The sequence below is a fragment of the Jaculus jaculus genome, chromosome 1, assembly GCF_020740685.1.
Source record: "Jaculus jaculus isolate mJacJac1 chromosome 1, mJacJac1.mat.Y.cur, whole genome shotgun sequence".
Taxonomy (NCBI): Eukaryota; Metazoa; Chordata; class Mammalia; order Rodentia; family Dipodidae; genus Jaculus; species Jaculus jaculus.
Genome location: NC_059102.1, coordinates 311,536,174 through 311,555,476, shown reverse-complemented (window position 1 = coordinate 311,555,476; position 19,303 = coordinate 311,536,174). Strand labels below are relative to the sequence as shown.

At 41.7% G+C, this 19,303-nt stretch overlaps 1 protein-coding gene across 7 annotated transcripts in view; it reads left to right on the top strand.

The window, feature by feature from the left end:
* The window catches only part of Pbx1 (PBX homeobox 1), a 333,904-nt gene that overhangs the window by 242,009 nt on the left and 72,592 nt on the right, over positions 1-19,303 (top strand). For all 7 annotated transcript variants that reach the window (XM_045146632.1, XM_045146629.1, XM_045146630.1 and 4 more), the window contains 3 exons: positions 1,742-1,932; positions 10,132-10,267; positions 14,601-14,760. In XM_045146632.1, the coding sequence (XP_045002567.1) occupies positions 1,742-1,932; positions 10,132-10,267; positions 14,601-14,760 (487 nt within the window). The remainder of the gene's footprint in view (positions 1-1,741; positions 1,933-10,131; positions 10,268-14,600; positions 14,761-19,303) is intronic.

The following is a 19,303-nucleotide window of genomic DNA, read 5'->3' as shown; positions in this document are numbered from 1 at the left end:
CACAAGAGCCTGGGCACATACGTTCCATGTTCTATAGGGGTAGGATTCATTAAATCCACTCTCAGTTGAATTAAATGGTAGTGAAAGGACCTGAGTAGATATTCACAGAGGCAGGGTTCCAAACGAACTCCCAGTGGGTGGCGTAGGCACTGCTCTGCTCATACAAGCTCAAAGGATTCTTAGATAAATAACTCATGACTGTGCCCTCTTGTTATTGCTCCTGCATTATTGACACATATGAAGGGCTTTATCCTATAAAAACAGCGGTAATGCAATGTTGTCAAGAACAAGAGTGTTTCTGCTGTTTACATTAAGGTGGAGTCCTTAGAGTCCTTACTTCTGAACTTCACAAACCTTCATCTTGCCTTTTTCATTACAAATATAATACGGTTTTACAGCATTGCTGTGGGTTATTCGGTGAATAGATATTTTATTGAATGTGGAGCTAATGAAACTAGACTGTGGATGTTAAGTATTAATAACTGACAGGAAGAACAGTGGTTTTCAGAGAAGTGAGCTCTGGTTCCCAATGCCCTGGCCTGTAATAATTAGGCAGCGCTCACACATGGCTCCGCCCCTTCCTCTGGCTCTATGCCTTTGGGGATGTCCCTTCACCTCTCTGAATCACGGTTTCTCCAACAGCAAAATAAGGAAGTGGAGAAACTTGTTTTTCAATTTTACTTGCAGAGCTGGCTAATGGTATGTTCCTGTAAGGATAGTTGCTGGAGCCACTAAATCATGTTCTGGATGGTGTGTGTGTGTGTGTATGTGTGTGTGTATGTTTGTGTGTGTGTATGAATTGTGTTCATATGTGTATATGTGCATGTGTATATAGAGGCTGGAGGTCAATATCGAATGTCTTCCTTAGTCTCTCTTCACCTTACTTTTTGAGGCAGTCTCTCATTGAAGCTCATGAATTCAGCTAGAGAAGCTAGCTAGCAAGCCCTAGGGATTCTCCTCTGTCCACCTCCCCAGCACTAAGATGACAGACATATGCTACCATGCCAAGCCTTTCCCATGGGTGCTGGGGATCTGAACTCAGATCCACGTGCCTGTACAGCAAGTGTTTTCCTGACTGAACCATCTTCCCAGCCACTGATAGTATTTTTATAAGGTCCCTGGGGACAGATTCCCTTGTGATATAAGCATAGTGCATCAGATGGCCAGCACAGGAGGGCTTCATAAAATAAAACTCATAGTAGATTGATGAGAAGTCTCCCGGAAGAGTTATCAAAGCTTTTAATTCTATGATTCCACTTAAACCCTTTTGGCTTTTTTATGCATCCCAAAATTGAATATCTGAAAGCTCTGCTATGTCAGGGATAATGAGCAAGGCAGAGAAGGCTCATGATGCGTTTGACCCCAACTCTCTTTGCTGTCAACATTAGGGCAAAGGGTAGTGATGGATGTTAACTATCTCGCCTTCCACTGTAGTAAGATCATGGAAAAGGATGATTTTAAAAATGATTAAGAATTTTATTTTCCTTTAAAGAAATCAAAGTCAGGGCCAAAACTTAGAGCCAGAACCACTGGGGATGAAAAGAATTTCCAGACAGTCATTTATTCTATCCATCTGATTTGATAAAATGTCATAAAACTCTTCTGGTTTCCTTTGCTTGCACACGTCTCTAGAAAAGCCTTTCCCCTTCTGCCCCCGCCCTCAAGCCTAATACTGTGTAGTTTGATGTGTGCTGAACCATTAGTCCTCAACCACCTTATGTTCACTGTGCTGCCACTGCAGGCATGTAATGAATTCACCACCCATGTGATGAACCTGCTGCGGGAACAGAGCCGGACCAGGCCCATCTCCCCGAAGGAGATCGAGCGGATGGTGAGCATCATCCATCGCAAGTTCAGCTCTATCCAGATGCAGCTGAAGCAGAGCACGTGCGAGGCAGTCATGATCCTGCGCTCCCGGTTCCTGGACGCACGGTAAGTCTCGCAGGCTTGCCTTGGCCTCAAGGAGAATCACCGTGCTGGAGGTGGGATTGATGGACTGGCCCACTGTTAAGCTCCAGTTTTACCACATTTAGTGCCAACCCAAAAGAGAGCCCAAGGGCAGTTCTGCAGGCAGGGAGACTGGAGAGACCACTGGTGCCATAGTGCCTAGACATCCATGATTCAGGGCTGGGGAGATGGCTCAGTGGATAAAAGCACTTGCTTGCAAAGTCTGCTGACTTGAGGTTAATCCTCTCTGGCATCCGCATAAAGCCACATGCAAAGTGGCACATGCTTCTGTGATCCCAAGAGGCCTACAAAAATGAGAAAAAAGAGCCAGGAGAATCCAGAGCTCACCAGCCAGACGGACTGGTGTTTATTTGCAGTTCTGTCTCAAAGAAGGAGAAAGAAAAGCACACTGAGCCCTCAAGGTTGTCCTCTGACCTTCACATACAGACTGTTTCATGCACACACTCATACCCATACACATACACACAAGCAAATAAATAATGTTTGTAAAATGCATGATTGGAGGGGATGAGTTCTAGCCCTATTGCTGCTTACTCTAGATGAGCAGCCTGGATGACAGCTGCAATGAGACCTGAGTCTCTTTCTTGCAGACACATCTCATAACTATGGAGCCATTGTCGTCTTACTAGCATGCTATAGTGAAATCTTCTCCAAGAGGGCCAAGTCCAGTTGCTTGAAAGCTGGGATCTTGTCTGTGCTCTACTCTATGCTTTATCTATGCAAGGATTGAATCCATTAGATACATATTAGTAGAGTACCATGTGTCGTATATACTCTGAGTTGCTTAAGAAGTCCAAAGATAAGGGCTGGAGAAATGGCTTAGCAGTTAGTGCACTTGCCTACAAAGCCAAAGGACCCAGGTTCAATTCCTGAAGACCCACATAAGCCAGAGGGGCACATGCATCTGGAGTTTGTTTGCAGTGTCTGGAGGCCCTGGCTCTCCCATTCTCTCCCTTTCTTTCTTTCTTTCTTTCTTTCTTTCTTTCTTTCTTTCTTTCTTTCTTTCTTCCTCTCTCGCTCTCGCTCTTGCTCTCACTTTCACTCTACCCCTGCCTATTTCTCTATTTCAAATAAATAAGGAATAATTTCAAATAAGCAGTCCAAAGATGAATAAAATATGATACCCTTCTTTGGGCATAAAAGAGCAAGGAAGCGTCTTGATAGGAGCCTAATAGGTTTGATATTTTCTACCTGGCTTTGCTGCTCATGACCTTACCTCTTAATTCAAAACATATGGTTAAAGAGAACATGTATAGCAAGGCCCTTAAAGAAAACCCACAAACCAAGGGCTGGAGAGATGGATTAATGGTTAAGGCACTTGCCTACAAAACCTAAGGACCCAGGTTTGATTCCCCAGGACCCATATAAACCAGATGCACAAGGTGGCACATCCTTCTGGAATTCGTTTGCAGTGGCTGGAGGTCCTGGCATGCCCATTCTCTCATAAATAAATAAATATTTAAAAAATTATTTTCAGATACCATGAGAGGGGTAAAGCTACAGGTCCATTGGTGGAGTGCTTGTCTGGCATGCAGAGAGCTCTGGGTTTGCTCCCCACGCTGCATAAAGCAGGCTGAGTGACGCAGGAGGATTCGATGTTCAAGGTCATCCTCAGCTACCTGGTTTTGAAGTAAGCCTAGGATACGTGAGGCCCTACGAGAGAGAGAGAGGCTTTGGTGCTGAGTGCAGCTCAGTGATAAAGAGCTTATCTTGTGAACACAAGGCCTGGGTTCCATGCCCAGCAACTGCCGTAGAGTGGACATGAAAACCACAAACAGTCGTTTCTTGGTTCTTCAACTCTGTAGACCAATGGACTCATGTGAATCCCTTGGCTTCTATTCGCTAGCCTGTAAGCTAATGACGAACAGATTTTTTTCTCTTTTCTAGAATATATCTTGATCATTGGTAAAGCAAATATGTCTCAACGATCTACAGTTAACCTTGGACTGGTCACTACTTATGAATGCATATGCTATTGTTATTTCAATTCATGACAAGAACTCATTGTCTAAATTTTATTATAGAATGTTAGCATGTCACAGGCAATGTAACATTTTACTGTATACCCTTTGGTGACCTATAGTCTTTGTCCCTTTTCAGTCCGACAGGAAGTTTCACTTCTAGTCCTGGATTTTTTTTTTTTTTTTTTTTTTTTTTAATCCCTGAAACAATGTATTATTCAGTTTACCTACCTGCTTTTTTTCTTTCTCAGCAGTTGTGGGCCACAGACCTCTTTGAAAACCCCTAGGCATCTTCTTTGGCCTCCTTTTTTTTTTTTTTCCTTGTGGTTTGGGGTTGCATGGAATACAAAGATGAAAATGCCAGCTAGTAAAATATATCTCTTGGCCAAAAGATTCCATAGAGTAAACCAAGAGAAAGTAAAAATTAGGACAGGTTTTCCCAGCCGAGGGTGGTGATGGAGGGAAGGTGGGCAAGGTCAGCCCCAGCTTGGCTCTCTGCGCCTCCCTGGCCTGTGCCTGCTCACGGCCTGGCTGTTGTGCACAGTGCAAGCGCCGGATGGTTTCTTCTGGGCTACAGCGCCACCGCACTGCATGTGCGCCCATCCCCATGGCAACTCCCTGAGTTAAAATCCTCAAGTTGGTATTTATGTTGGCAGATACTGAAAAAAATAAAAAGAAAGAAAGAGAGAGAGAGAGAGAAAAGTTAGATCCAAACTGGTTCTTTTCAAGAAATAAATTGGAGAGAAGGGCAGAGCAGAATCTTTGTCTCCACTGGGTTTCTCTCTTTGCAGGAATTCTTCTGAGCCCAGTTGAAGGTCACCCCAAAAGACACAAAAACTAAGCAAGATTTGTACGCAGCTCCTTTCCCTCCCATCAACGTCTGCCTAGATTATTCTGTTGGCACCAGAAGGACAATCTAAGACAGAATGGCTCTCGTGGTTTGCTTGCAACCTTTGAATCTTTGCATCAGAGCCAAGATTCAAAACAGAAACAGCTAGGCTATTGTCACTGTTTTCTCATTCGTTTTGTGGATATATTTATTATCAGTCAAACACCATCACCCCAAATACCAACTCAAGGCAAAGTAAATGACTTTCCAGGCTGAAAAACAATTGTTTGCCCAAACTTCCTGATTAGGGAATCAACATCATGTCCTGTGGGGTCACTAACAGTAATTAAGGGAGAGGAGAGAGCTAAGCAGAGCCCAGTGAGAGAGATGTGTAGTACTCACCACTGATATCCAAAGGCTATTCTCAACCATGCGTCCTATGGGCATCCAAAAAAAAAAAAAATTCATGGAAGACAAATAAAATACAAAGAGGACTTGATTTAGTAATAAGGATTAGTCTTTGTAATCTAATAAGTATGTGGAATTGACTGTTGCTCCTTTGTTGTTGAGCATGCCCCATATTAGCCTTCCATTGCTGGTGAACAGATTACCTCAAATTTAGCAGCTTACAACCACATGGGTTTACTGTCGTGTAGATTCTGCTGGTCAGGGGTCTGAGCATAGCCAAGCTGGGTGCTCTGCCTTAGTCTCAACAAAGCTTTGGCCAGTGTCTGATGAGGCCACTGTTGCTTCCAAGGCTCGAATACCATGAGCCCTCTTCCAGGTACATCTGGTCATTGGTAGAATTCAGTTCCTAGTGATGGTGGGACTTCAAGAACTCCCATCGCTGGAGGCCATCCCTCTCAAGAAGAAATTTACAAGCAGAAAAAGTGCTTCCTGCCTCAAGGCCAATAGGAAGAACTCCTTGTTAAGGTTTTAACAAATCATGATCCTAGTGACTATGCACCCAGGGTCAGAGACCTTAGAATTCTGCCCACCAGACTTCTCAACAGAGCCCTTACTCCAGTTTTTTTGTTGTTGTTGTTTTGTTTTGTTTTTGTTTTTAATTTTCTGACTCAAGTCTTGTCCTTTTTCTTTTCCTTACAAATTCACTTAACTGTGCTGGGAAAACTTAACTTAAAAATCCATTCATTCACCTGTTGTCTCATACTACATACCAAGCACCATGGTGTCTATCTTGAAAAGTTTATTCAGCACCACAAATAACTTTTTTCGTAAAGAGAAAAAGAGAGGAAGGTTGGGAGAGAGAAAAGGAGAAAGAGAGAGAGAGAATTTGTAAAGCCTCTAAGTGATTTTCAAGCAAACATTTGAATGACTTTCCTGTGGTGCTTTGTTGCAGTTAGTGATGGTAAAGCATACAGGAGATTAGAGGTGCGCCTCTACACGTCACCCTGTTAGAGGGATGACATGAGAGGGTATATAATTAGATCCCATCAAATTAATATTCTGACTAATTGGGCTCCTGGTATTGGCCAGATAGGTGTTGTTTTTTTTTTTTTTTTAATCCACTGGTTGGAAAAACAAAGATCACCAAAAAAAGAAAAAAAAAATAAAAAAAGAAAAAAGTGTATCTCGTAATGGGACAGACATTCTAACAAACAGACACAGAATGACAGGTTACACCTGAGGTTACATCAAACTCTGCCGAAGGAGAAAAGATCCAGGGAGAGGAAAGACTGCACTGAATTTCAGAAGAGCAGGATGCTTGCCAGGTAGATGGGATAACATCAGCAAAGCCAGCAACCTGACTCCCCTACATCAGGATTCAACTTACCAAAGGGCTTACCTTGCATTGGACACAAGGGTTTCAAACCTGAGTGATGAATTTGCTATTATTTGGGGAAAAAAAAATGTGTAAACGTGTGGCAAATCCTATGAGGAAAAGCACACTGGGCAGTCCGAAGAGGTAGAGGAAGCTGGGAGCCACCAGAGTCTTTGGCTTATGCACAAGTGTATGATGTGGCTGGACAAAACTGTGAAAAGTCTGTGTAAAATGAAGTCCCAAGAAGAGAACAGATCCACTGTAAACCTTCACTGAGCCATGAGAGACTGTGAATGCCTCCTGTTAACTGTAAGAAACCCTCAGAGCTGGGCAGGAGGGGAGTGTGGGAAAATACTATGTAAAATCTGTTGTTGCTCTGAATATATATATCTTGACCATTCTTTTGATGGCATTTGTGATCTTGGACCAGTGAGCTTATCCTCCCAAAGATTTAGTTTGTCTGTCTATAAAATAAGGCTAATTTCATAAATAGAAATACATAAACTCATGTGTAAAACAGATAGGGTGTTTGTCATATAATACTCATGGTGTAATTCCACTATAGTAAGAATCATGATTTCTGTATCACCTATCACTATCTACATCACCATTGCTCTTCATAGCTTTTAGTGGCATGGTTTAAGACCACTTTAGCCCTTCAACTGAAGATGCTCTAAAGTGGGGGAGATTTAGGAGAGCATTGTTGAAGCCTGTGTGCCTCAAACTGGGTCCACGTGGTCAAAGCGTGAAACATCTTCTAAATGTTTTGGACGTATTTCAAAGGAAGCTCTTTTGTGTGACGATAGGCATTGGCAGTTTCTGGGGTAGGTTTCCTAGATGCCCTGTGCTCTGTGGTGGGCTGAACTGTGCTGTCTTCTGGCGGCCCAGGCATGGTTCCCAGCAAGCATCAGTCTAAAGCTGCACTGTCTAGTATATAGCCAGTTGACTGTAAAGCTAAATATTTTAAGAAGTAGTTGTCTAGCTACAGTAGCCACATAATTGCACGGTAGCCACAGGTCACTAGTCGATGCTATAGTAGATGCCACAGCACACACCATACATAAAGCATCCGCTCATCACTGAAAGTACCACTGGACACCAGTAGTCAGCAGTCCTGGGGTGCACCCTGGCTCGTCAAACTATTCAAAACCAGGGGTGACAGCAGGAGCGGAGGAAATGGGGTGACAGGACAGAATCAGCAGAACTTGGTCTGGAGCTCATCACCGGAGGAGAGTAAGAGACCAAGAGGGCATTGAGAGTTAGCCCCGGGTTCTGGCGCACCCTAGATACTCATGTAGTAGAGAAAAGAATGAGTGAACAAACCAGCAACTGCAATGAACTGTTTCTATGGTGATGCTATTAAATAATATGAGTAACAAAGGGGGCAGCTGATTGGCGGGAAAAGGCAATAGTAGCATTGGAAACAACTTGTTGGAGGCTGCTTGGGGGCTTCGGCGGTGAAGCAGAGGGGCTAGGACAGGAGGCAATCCATTTCATAGTAATTCCTGTCTGTGATGTCTAGCTTCTCACCACCATAGCTCCTTTAAGCTAAAAAATCTCCCATGGACTGTGACCAGACAGGTTTCTCTCTTCACGTTATCATATTTACCCGGTAATGTGTAATCACCGCATTTTTACATGAAGACCTGAGGTGCTCACTAATCAGAGCTTCCAGCTGGCTTGCGGACCCACCTGCTCACTCCTGCAGCGAGCACCGCTCCGAAGCCGAGTAGAGAAAGCAGTTGTCTCCGCTCCAGCTACCTTACTGTCAGACATGGGTTCTTTGCAGTGTCTTCTGAAGCCCTGAAAAAAAAGCCCTGGTCGTAGGGTTTCAGAGTCAGATTGAGACAACTATTGAGAGAAGTGATAAGCGAGCCCATCTGAGTAGATGAGACCACCCAGGGAAGGCTGTGCATCATGTCGTGAAGGGAGTTGGGAACAGCTGTCTGCACCAGCCCCACACCAGCAGCTCCTTCCAGAGAGGCTTCCTGTGAGCTCAATTGGAAGAATCCCAAAAATCACACTGTACTGCTAATGCAAACAACAGAATGAAGGCTCCGAGGCTGTCCCAATTACAGGGGCCTCCGGATCTGGTTCTCTGGCCTGAAACAACGGGTCTGTAGGCAAAGCAGCCGGAGGTTCCCTGAAAATGGGCCGGGGCACTGTGTGAACTGCGTGGACATCTTCCTAAAATGCCCGTCCTGCTAGAACTTTTAACACATACCTACTTTTTCTTTAAGCTTCTGAATCCATTCTGTCCAATTTCTGATGCTGGGTGACCCAGAAACTCAGCATGATTTGGGAGAGTGACTTGGGCTTGGCGTAATCTGGACAGATGTGGTTAATACCTGTGGACAGATGGTGTTCATCCGGTAAAATCAGGCACTTTATTGTGTTAATTAATCCAAGTGGGACCCTGAAAATACAATATTAGCTGAATTTCCTGTCTAGCAAGGCCACCAGTGTTTTCTGATGGCTAAATTGGGAAACTCTATACCCTGGCATCACTAGAGATGTTCTGGAAATCTTTTCCATGAGGAAAAGCTTTTTGATAAAAGCAGCAACAGTAAAAATGCTGATGCGGCAAATTTAAAGATGAAGGCTCCACCGCTTCAAGGAAGACCAAGCAGGTCTGCACCAAGTCCAGAGTCTCCCCAGCACGCCCCCACAGCCATCCACAGCCTCCTCGAGGAGGGCTCAATAAAGTGATTCTCGCTTGAAATTAGTTCAACTAATGCTTTTGTTATAAGGCAGAAAAGGGCTTTTATTCAAAAACTGGTCTTCTTCCTTTTGGCAACCTGCATATAAGAAAGATTTTGTGAGCTTTTGTTTTGCCATGTAATAGCTATTCTTGCTAAAGAGGCACCACTTCTCTCCTTCTGAGGGAGGTCAAGCAGTCAGGTGAATTTCAGTCAGATGGCTATCTTTCTTTCTTTTTTTCCTTCTTTCTGTTTTTTACAATGTTAGGTACATTTGCATTGGGATAGAATAGAAAGAAAGTAATAACTTATTTTTAACTTGGGGCTACAAAGTTTCTGTGTAATTGCCAGCCAGTTTCTATAGAAGGAGAAGACTGTGTTTAAAGCCAGGCAGATGTGAACTAATCTCTCAACTCCATAGCCTCCTGGCTGAGTGACACTTGAATTCAGGTCTTCATCTGCAGACTGGAATAATCTCATCTGCCTCACCAGTGGCACAAGTAAATGGCTTGAGCCCGTGACCGTGGAGTTCGGCACTGAAATGTAAGCCTCGGGTCCTGGCACGCGGCGTGTGCTCGGTGTCTATATGTGGTGCTCTCTGCCTTACTGCCGCCCAGGAGCACGGCTGAAAACGCCCGTGTATTGAGGCAACACAGTCAGCCAGTTAGTCGAGGATTCAAAACCAAGATGGCCAGCGTGTGAAGACTTCATGCTCTGGCTCACTCTGTGTGGATATATCTACTCCTCCTCCTCAGTACACAGTGACACACAGAGCAAACACTTCCAGTGGGTTTTGCCATCTGGCCCATGTTGCAAATCTCTAAACTTTTGCTCAACAACTTAATGTGAACTTTTTTTAAAAAAATTTTCTTTTCCTTTCTCTTTGTAAAGGCGGAAGAGACGGAATTTCAACAAACAGGCAACGGAAATTCTGAATGAATATTTCTATTCCCACCTCAGCAACCCTTACCCCAGTGAGGAAGCCAAAGAGGAGTTAGCCAAGAAGTGTGGCATCACAGTCTCCCAGGTGAGGAACCGCCCAAAAGGCCGAGCTTGTAGCCTGGCCGTGGCATGGGGCCTTGCTTTACTGAGCACCCATGCCTTGTGAGTCTATTGCTAAATCCTTAACATGGCAAGGTATGTGTAAGAAAGTCTCCAGGTAAGTAACTTGCAAAATCTGAGAGGAGCCATCCAAAGGAAAAGAAGAATTAGAAGAAAGCCATGTGTAGACGGGCACAGGAGCTATCCCTGCACTCATTCTCTTTCTTTGGATTTGTGAAGCTTCTTGCATCTAACTGGAAAGCCATGTGCATTGTCTATGTTGGTTTCTCAAACTTACAAAATCCCTTGGGATTTTTGTTCCCAAAGCCAAAAAGTTTAAGAGTGAGTGAAACTGTTCATATCTTTCAAATGAAAAGAGCTTAAGTGTCTTTTCTCCATGTTGACTCAGTAACCAATAGAGAAAAGGAATTTGAACATGTCACCAAGACCACGTTTGGAATGGTTGCACAAAATGTCACCGAGTGTCCCTCCCCCTATGCTTGCTGGCTTGGAAAGATACATGATTTAAATTTAAATAAAAAACATGGGGGCTGGAGAGATGGCTTGGCAGTTAAGGTGCTTGCCTGCGTAGCCTAAGTACCCAGGTTCAATTTCCCAGTACCCATGTAGGCCAAATGCACAAGATGGTGCATGCATCCAGAATTTGTTTGCAGTGGCTAGAGGCCCTGGTACACCCATTTTCTCTTTATCTACCTCTCTCTCTTTCTCTCTCTCTTTAATAAATAAAATATTTTTAAAAGTTGAATAGACCTACAATATTCAGTATTATATTAAGCAGAAGAGTAGGCAGAATTTATTATGTGTACCTACTTTGTATGCTCAAAGAATCCATCCTAACTTTGTTACTCAGATTGTTATGAGCAATAGTGATGAAATTGACAATAGTGAGAAAATGTAATGTTTTCCTCAGAATTATGTCATTTTCAAAAGAACTAAATGCACTGGTATTTACATTAAGACATAGAAAGAGAGAGTAGTGGAGAAGAAAAACTCTGTGGAGAAACTCCAAGTAGAATTTATCAAACACAATTGATACCATTCTATATAACTGGAGCACCTGAACTTGCTTGCATTGAATCCTGACTTCTGTTGGCTTCCCACAGGGGCATTAAGCCTGTCAACCTGCATCAAGCCCCTTCAAAGAAAGGATAGTCAGAACCTCCCAGACAAGCTGTGGGGGACTTTGCAGTAGCAAACATCCTTGGAAATATCATTTTAGGGAAAGCAGAATGAGTATAACCCCTTTGAGCAGACTTTTTGTGGGTGCTTTGAAGTAGTTCAAGGTCACTTACTGTTGCAGTCAGGTTCACATTGCTGGTAGAAATCACCCAACCAAGAGCAGCTTGTGGGGGAAAAAAAGAGGTTTATTTTGGCTTACTGGCTCGAGGGGAAGCTCCATGATAGCAGGGGAAATGATGGCATGGGCATAGGGTGGACATCACCCCCTGGCCAACATAAGTTGGACAATTGCAACAGGAGAGTGTGCCAAACACTGGCAAGGGGAAACTGGCTATAACACCCATAAGCATGCTCCCAACAATACACTCCCTCCAGGAGCCATCAATTCCCAAATCTCCATCAGCTGGGAACTTAGCACTCAGAACACCTAAGTTATGGGGGCACCTGAATCAAACCACCACACTTACAGTGCTCACAGTTCAAGGAATCAGAGCATAAGAAGTCATATTCTAGTAGCTTAGCACATTTTTCTAGGGCTGGAACCATCCTTGTCTAAATTTAGACTCCTTGTCCACCAAGAAGAAAAAGAACAGAGGGAGAGAGGGAGGAAATGAGGCTCCTTTGCTATTTGCTACACATTTGAGGAATGGTTTCTGACCTGAACCACATCATACCACTACGTCACCAATCAGTGGACTTCAGCACAGGACCCTGTGCTTCTAAAGTAGAATTAGACCACTCTGTGAGCTGAATCCCAAGTCATCAGTGTGAAATTTCAGATTCTTCCATAAAAGAGAAAGAACCCGTCTGTCACTAATCAGTCCCCAGCTGATATAAAGAAAATTGCTGGCCCACTGCAGCAAATTTTACCTCCTTGATCCTGGTAACTTAAGTTGCAAATAATTTGTTCACAAAAATGACTGTTTATGTGCTATGTCACCTTTCTCTTTCCTCTACCACATCAAAGCTAATCAATTCTTCCCTCCCCATCACATCCCACACACAGAAAACCAAGGAGTACTCCAGGGTCAAGCAAGACCTAATGGGAAACATTATGATACAAGCTCAGAGAACTCTGAGTTGTTTTGACGTGGGCCAGCTATTGGATCTGGTAGATTCAATCTTATTTTGGGGACCCTTAGTTGTCTCACCTACCAATGATGACTGGCTGGATAATACCACGTATTTATATTCAAGCTGCTGCTGCTTCCCAAATCTAGGGGGTTATACTATTTTACAATATTTTTTTGGGGGGGGTGAGGCCCTAGTAGCCATTCTTCCTTTTAAAAATTCTACTCCAAGGATCCATCCAAACTTCCTCGGTTTCCATGGCACCATTCCCGGAGTTTTTCTCCCTTCTCTTCAGCCACCCCTGCAGTCTCCTTAAAGCTCTGACAACTTAACACTCTTTGTTCTTCCCTTATTTCTCATCAGCACGTACTATTGTCAGTGCTCATTAAACACCCTTTTGTAGTTGCGAATTTTCTTTTGAAATCTATTAAAAAGCTGTTGGTTCCTCCCATAATCTGAAACAAAAATACGCTCACAAACATAATGGCTGTCTTCTCCCTCCATCCCCAAAGAGCCACGCCAGTGCTCCTCACCAGCCCGCCCTTAAACAGACACTCATCTCTGAAAAGCACCGCTCTGTACTCACAACTACAAATGTGCTTCCACTCACATATTCACATGGACTTTCCATGTATCTTACTCCCCATGGCTCTGTCTTTAGGCTCTCCAACAAAATGTTTAAGGTATGAAGCAAACACTCTCTGCAAAATCTACTGTTCTTTCTGCATTACCTGACTCATATGATCTCATCTATGTATATCCATAGTGCTTGATAAACATTAGGCCCTTAGTCTATGACACCTGGGTAATTAAGTAGTGAGAACAGGTATTCTGTATGTTTTTTAAGACATATGTTATCACCGATTGGACACTGTGGGAGATATCCAAGCTGACCTACCATATCCCCCATGGACACATCCATACTCTACCCTCTTCCTTCCTGTTTTTCCCCTATATTCAACCTCAATCATTATTATTCCCATTTCTCCTTGAAAATGCCCCTAAACTAACTTATACTTTCCCTTCTTTTTTTTTTTAATATACCCTAAAAAATTTTCCCTACCTTTGAACCTCTCTATTCCACGTATAAATCTAACAGCAATGATAATTATGATTGATTCGTATGAACAGTGAAAGTTTTATCAAGGAAAATTTGAATTTCAAAGTGATGTTTGATGTGTTATGGTACTGAAATGTACCCAGAAGTGCCCTTCCTCCTCCACTGTAACTCCGTTTTTCTGCATTTACAATAAATAAAGCATTTTGTTATTGAATTTTTCTCTCTTGTTTACTAATATCGCTATGGTACAGTTTAATTTGTGTAACAAAGGCTTGGCATTTCTGCCATGGTATAAACCACACAGGCCTATCTACCATTGTTGGGGAGTTTGAATGTGAATTATATATGAGGTATGTTACATGTGTGATCAATTTGCCCTTCCCTCACCAAATTCATAGTTTATTTTGTAATTATATAAAAGCCACAGCATTGCAGTTCAAAATCACATCTGGAATATGGGATATTAAATGTTCCTCCCCAAGGCAGGACTTGAGGGGGTAGACTTGGATTTGTGTCTCCACTCCTGTCTGACAGTATAAGGGAGAAGTACCAAATCAAGCCAGGACAGCTGCTCTGTGTCACATGCAAGAAATAAATTAACAAATGAAAGTAAATTAGGCTTATTGTGTTCATGGGCTTTAGCATTTAAAGACTAGAATTTTAAGGAATAATTAGTTGCATGTTTCAGTTTTTTTGTGAGGTTGATAACACTAAGCTTGGCATGAGATGCTCATGAAATTGATTGGATTGAGTTGTATTGTTCCCAAGGTCCATAGCACCATGTGACTAAGAACCAGAGTCCATATTAAAGTTATTTAACTTCTAAAAGTTTGAAATTAATCTGTGCATGAAAGCATCCGTATGTTGATATAGATTTGTGTTGATTTGTAAATGTCTGTGTTTTTATTGTGCAAAGTCAGGGTTAGCACCAACATTGTAACTCATGGAAGAAATAGTGACTTACTCATCTTCTCTCACACCGTTCTAGGTATCAAACTGGTTTGGAAATAAGCGAATCCGGTACAAGAAGAACATAGGTAAATTTCAAGAGGAAGCCAATATTTATGCTGCCAAAACGGCTGTCACTGCCACCAATGTGTCAGCCCATGGAAGCCAAGCTAACTCACCCTCCACTCCCAACTCAGCGGGTTAGTTTCTTCATTGATTTGAGGGGGGCGGGAATTGTTCTCCAGTTGTATTTTCCTATTTGTTTGTCCTACATTGGAGCTTTATTTTAATTTTTAAGGTTTTTGATTGGCTGGTTCATGTATCTAATAATCTTTTTGTTATCAGGGACATGGTGTGGTTTTTCTTTTCATATTCAAAGAAGAATGTGTTCATAAGATGAGATTCTCCAGAGGTTTGCATTAATGCATCTATTTAACTTGAACCAGAAGCACATAGTTTGGTTTTGATGAGAACTCAAACAGCGAAGATTCCAATTAATAAATTAGATGTCATAAGTAGAGAGATTTCTGATGTCTGTGGTTTTTCATTATAAATGTTCATCCTTGTTTATTTTGCTGTCCTACCACATCATGTCTGGGACAGTCACTGGCAAGCATTCTGTGAGGAATGTTCACGTTTTAGCAAAAATATCTCACTAGTACATTCTGCTCTGCAAAGCCAAGCTACAATGTTTTCTACATAGTGCTAATTGTTCTTATTCTGTGCTGTTTTACTTTATTGATGTTTTTTTGTTTGGTTTTGTTTTTGGCTTTTCGAGGTAGGGTCTCAATCTAGCCCAGGCTGACCTGGAATTCACTATGGAGTCTCAGGGTGGCCTCAAACTCACAGCAATCCTCCTACCTCTGCTTATTGGTTTTCTTTATGTAAGCAACCAAGAAAATTGCCAGATCATTCCAATTCCAGTTTTCTTCCATTGCATGATGTGGTTTCGGGCTTTACTTTAGTGACTTTGTGCTAAGTGACACTAATTTCAGAGTTTAGGCTAATGTAATATATTTCAGGTATTCCTCATACCATCGTTTCTGATTTTTCCGTGGTGTAAAAAAAATTCAGTAATATATAAAATACAAACTTATTATTTGTTTGAAAGCCATGATGGTATTTTTTTTTCTGAGAGGATATAAAAGAAAAACAAACATTCCCTCCCTAAATAAGTTTGAGGACTGGAAAGATGGCTTAGTGCTTAAGGCACTTGTCTGTGAAGACTAAGGACCCATGTTCAATTCTCCAGTACCCACATAAGCTAGGTGCACAAGGTGGCACATGCATCCAGAGTTCATTTGCAGTAGCTAGAGGTCCTGGCATGCCAATACACTCTCTTTCTCTTTCTCTCTCCCTTTTTCTCTGTCACTCAAATAAATAAAAATATTTTAAAAATAACTTTGATAACCTACTTTCTCTTAATAAACATGATCTTTTTTGAATATGTAGTACATATTTAGGAAAAATGATATGAACAATGTAATTCCAAATGACAAATCTAAATACACTTAATCGTAATATGATTAAACATCTAGTTTCTGGTACTTCTTAGAGATTGCATGGCATCTTTGACCCCACAGCTGGTTCTTTAACTAAAATACATCTTCTTGTACTTAGGTCCCCTCATGTTGACATTTTAACTAGAGACATGTAGGGCTCCACACACAGTTATCTTCTTTGAACTGCTGCTTGTATGGATTTATTAGTATAAGTCTTTCCAAGTCACTATGATGGTCTTCTTTTGTTTCAATGGAAATAAGCATGAACACAGAGAGCCCTGGGTTTTGTAAACATGGACACTGTAGACTTTGATCGGGTTTTATTTTTTCTAGCCCTGCAGATTCGGTTATTTAAGGTACATATCTGTTTTCTAAGGTTTTCATTTGGCTGTTTTTATTTTCTTCTTTCCTCATCTTGATGTAACTGACCAGAATCCCTGCCGACAGGGTCATTAAGCAGAGTTCTTTCCTCCCCCATCTGGTCAGTTATGAAGCTTTTCAGACCCAGAAATATAAGTTGAACTGTACTGCTAGGCAGGCATTTTCACTTGTCTCTTTGGAAGAAGTACAGTTCTGTCAGTATTAGCAAAAATGTACTCAACACTCCTGCAAAGGTTATCATAATGCAAAACAGATATCAAAATGAGTTTTCCTGTGTTCCTGATACATCTACATCACAGATGGCTTAGAGTGATTTATGACTAGTCCTTACAAGGGCCCTGCAGGCTCCCTTCATTACTAAATCCATAACTATTTTTCTTTCCTAAGACCCTTTAAAAGAGAAAAGTAAGCATTTTAAGCCCCTACTCTGTTGTTCACGAATTATGTTGGCTGTTATGGAATGTACAGATTTCTCAGGAATTTTTCTGGTGATGTAAACTTCATATGACTATTCTGAGCACAAAGTAAATTATTATGGAAAATTTGAGCTAAGTCTTTCACTTGTACCTAAGTTTTTGGAAAGAATATAAGAATATGCAAAGAAATTTCTGTATAGTGCCTTTTTCTTTCTTTTTCTTTTTTTTTTTTTTTTTTTTTTTGGTTTTTCGAGGTGGGGGTCTCACTCTGGTCCAGGCTGACCTGGAATTAACTCTTATCTCAGGATGGCCTTGCACTCATGGCGATCCTCCTACCTCTGCCTCCCAAATGCTGGGATTAAAGGCGTGCACCACCACGCCTGGCTCAATGCCTTTTTTTTTCTAAATCAGAGACAAAAAAAAAAAATCCCTAGTATAAATTGCATGAGCATAGAATTATAGAAGATAAACCCCTTAACAAGAACAAGTTATGCATGGCCTTTTCTATATTTTCTTCAACTTTTAACAGTATAAATAATTGCACAGATGGAGAGATAAATACCAAAACTTTTACATGTAGTGTTTATTACATTGCGTAGTGGCTCTCCGGTAATTCAGAAATGATAAATAAAGTAATTGATTTTTTTTAAATAAGAGGTTGTGAAAATATATTTTGGTAGATTTTGGAGTTCAGGATCCTGAAACCTAGGAGCATTTTATATCTCCAACATTGAAACAGATATTTGTTTCCAGAAGCTTTACTTAGTGTAAACACACATCTCTGTGGAAGACTCTACAAGAAAATCCTCTCCCCTCCCCAAGCTTTTGTGAAGAGAGAAATACTCCAGGACCTTTAGCTAGGCCACTTTCTAAATAAATGCATGCATTGAATATACTTTGCCTCCTTTTTCATGACAACACTTCACCAAAATCACTTAGGACTAGGTCCTGTGGGGGGATTAACAAGCATATAGAGACATTTAGTGTGTTTCCTAATTTCTATTAGCAGAGTTGAGCAGAGAGAGGGAATGAATAGAAGGGAGGACAGAAAATAAAGTTGTAATGAAAAGATGGCAAAAATGGGGAACACGATGCAATTATAAAAAACTACTGGCCCATAATTCACTGGGGAGACCTGAAATAATGAGCACTCAATTTCTAGTGTTTGGTAAGATAAGAAGAAAAACTGGATTCATCCCCCCACCCCCACCTCTCGCCACATCTTGGCAGCAAGAATAAGACATAACTAAGCTCACATCTAATTCGAAGGATCTGTGTTTTGTGTCTCAAGATGGCAGGAAAATTAAGTTGAATCAGGCTTGCATTTTTAAACATAGGAATTGAGGTAATCCTTGCCATTCAGCTAATTCATAAAACTCCTCAATGGGAAATAGTACTTTAAAACATTTTGGGTTTCTTGGGCTGGAGAGATGAGTTTGTGGTTAAAGGTGCTTGCTTGCAAAGCCTGCAAGCCTGGGTTCAATGCCCCAGTACCCACATAGAACCAGATGTACAAAGCTGAACATGTCTGGAGTTCATATGCAGCAGCAAGTAGCCCTGGTGTACCTATCCTCTCTCTTTTCCTCTCTCTCTCAAATACAGAAACAGAAATATTTTAAAAGAACATTTGGAGCTTCTTAAGAGAAAACACCTTCTGTCTTTGTTCTAGGTCATTCCTCCCCACTAAGGATGAATGTGCCCCTCACACACATTCGGCAGTTTGTAGGGACGCTTCCGGTTGTCAGCATTTTGTAAGGAAGGTGTTACGAGCACAAGTTCATAGGAGCAAAAGTGCAGTAACCATGCCACAGTGAATTCGGTGCTGCCCCCAACAAAGCCGTATCTTGCCGAACTAACATGCCAGCAGAGCCGAGGTTGAGAAACCCTGCTCTAGGCTTAGATTTTATTACATTATTATGATTATTGCTTGGCTGATGAAGTTACGTTTTTATTGTATTTATTTTTTGTTGTTTCTTTTTGTTCTGAACAAACTCAAGATTCCTAAGGATCCTTCAGAGTGAAAAACCTAATCATCAGGGACTTGCCTTGTGAAAACAGGTGTTAACACATTTCCCATCACAGTGTTTGCCCAAGCAAATGCATTAGATTCATGGGTGGTCCTTTATTTTTTTCTGTCTAGTTAACTAGAGATATAACTCTGTACATGCCCATGTATCTGTGTGACACTTGCTTTCATTCCTAAGCCACATTCAGAACCTTTCAGCTGACAGGCACATCTTGAAATGTGTTTCTAGTCACTGCTGATAACTCCACAGCAGCCTGCAGGTAAGGGGACCTGGGGCCTCAGCCAAGTGGGTAACTCTGCAGCCGCTCTCTGAGAATCCTGGGATGTCTTCAAGAGAATTCACATTCTGTCTAGGAAGAATGTACTTCTCAGTAGTCTATCCATTCTGTAATTTTTTTTTTTTCAGTTTCTGGTACTG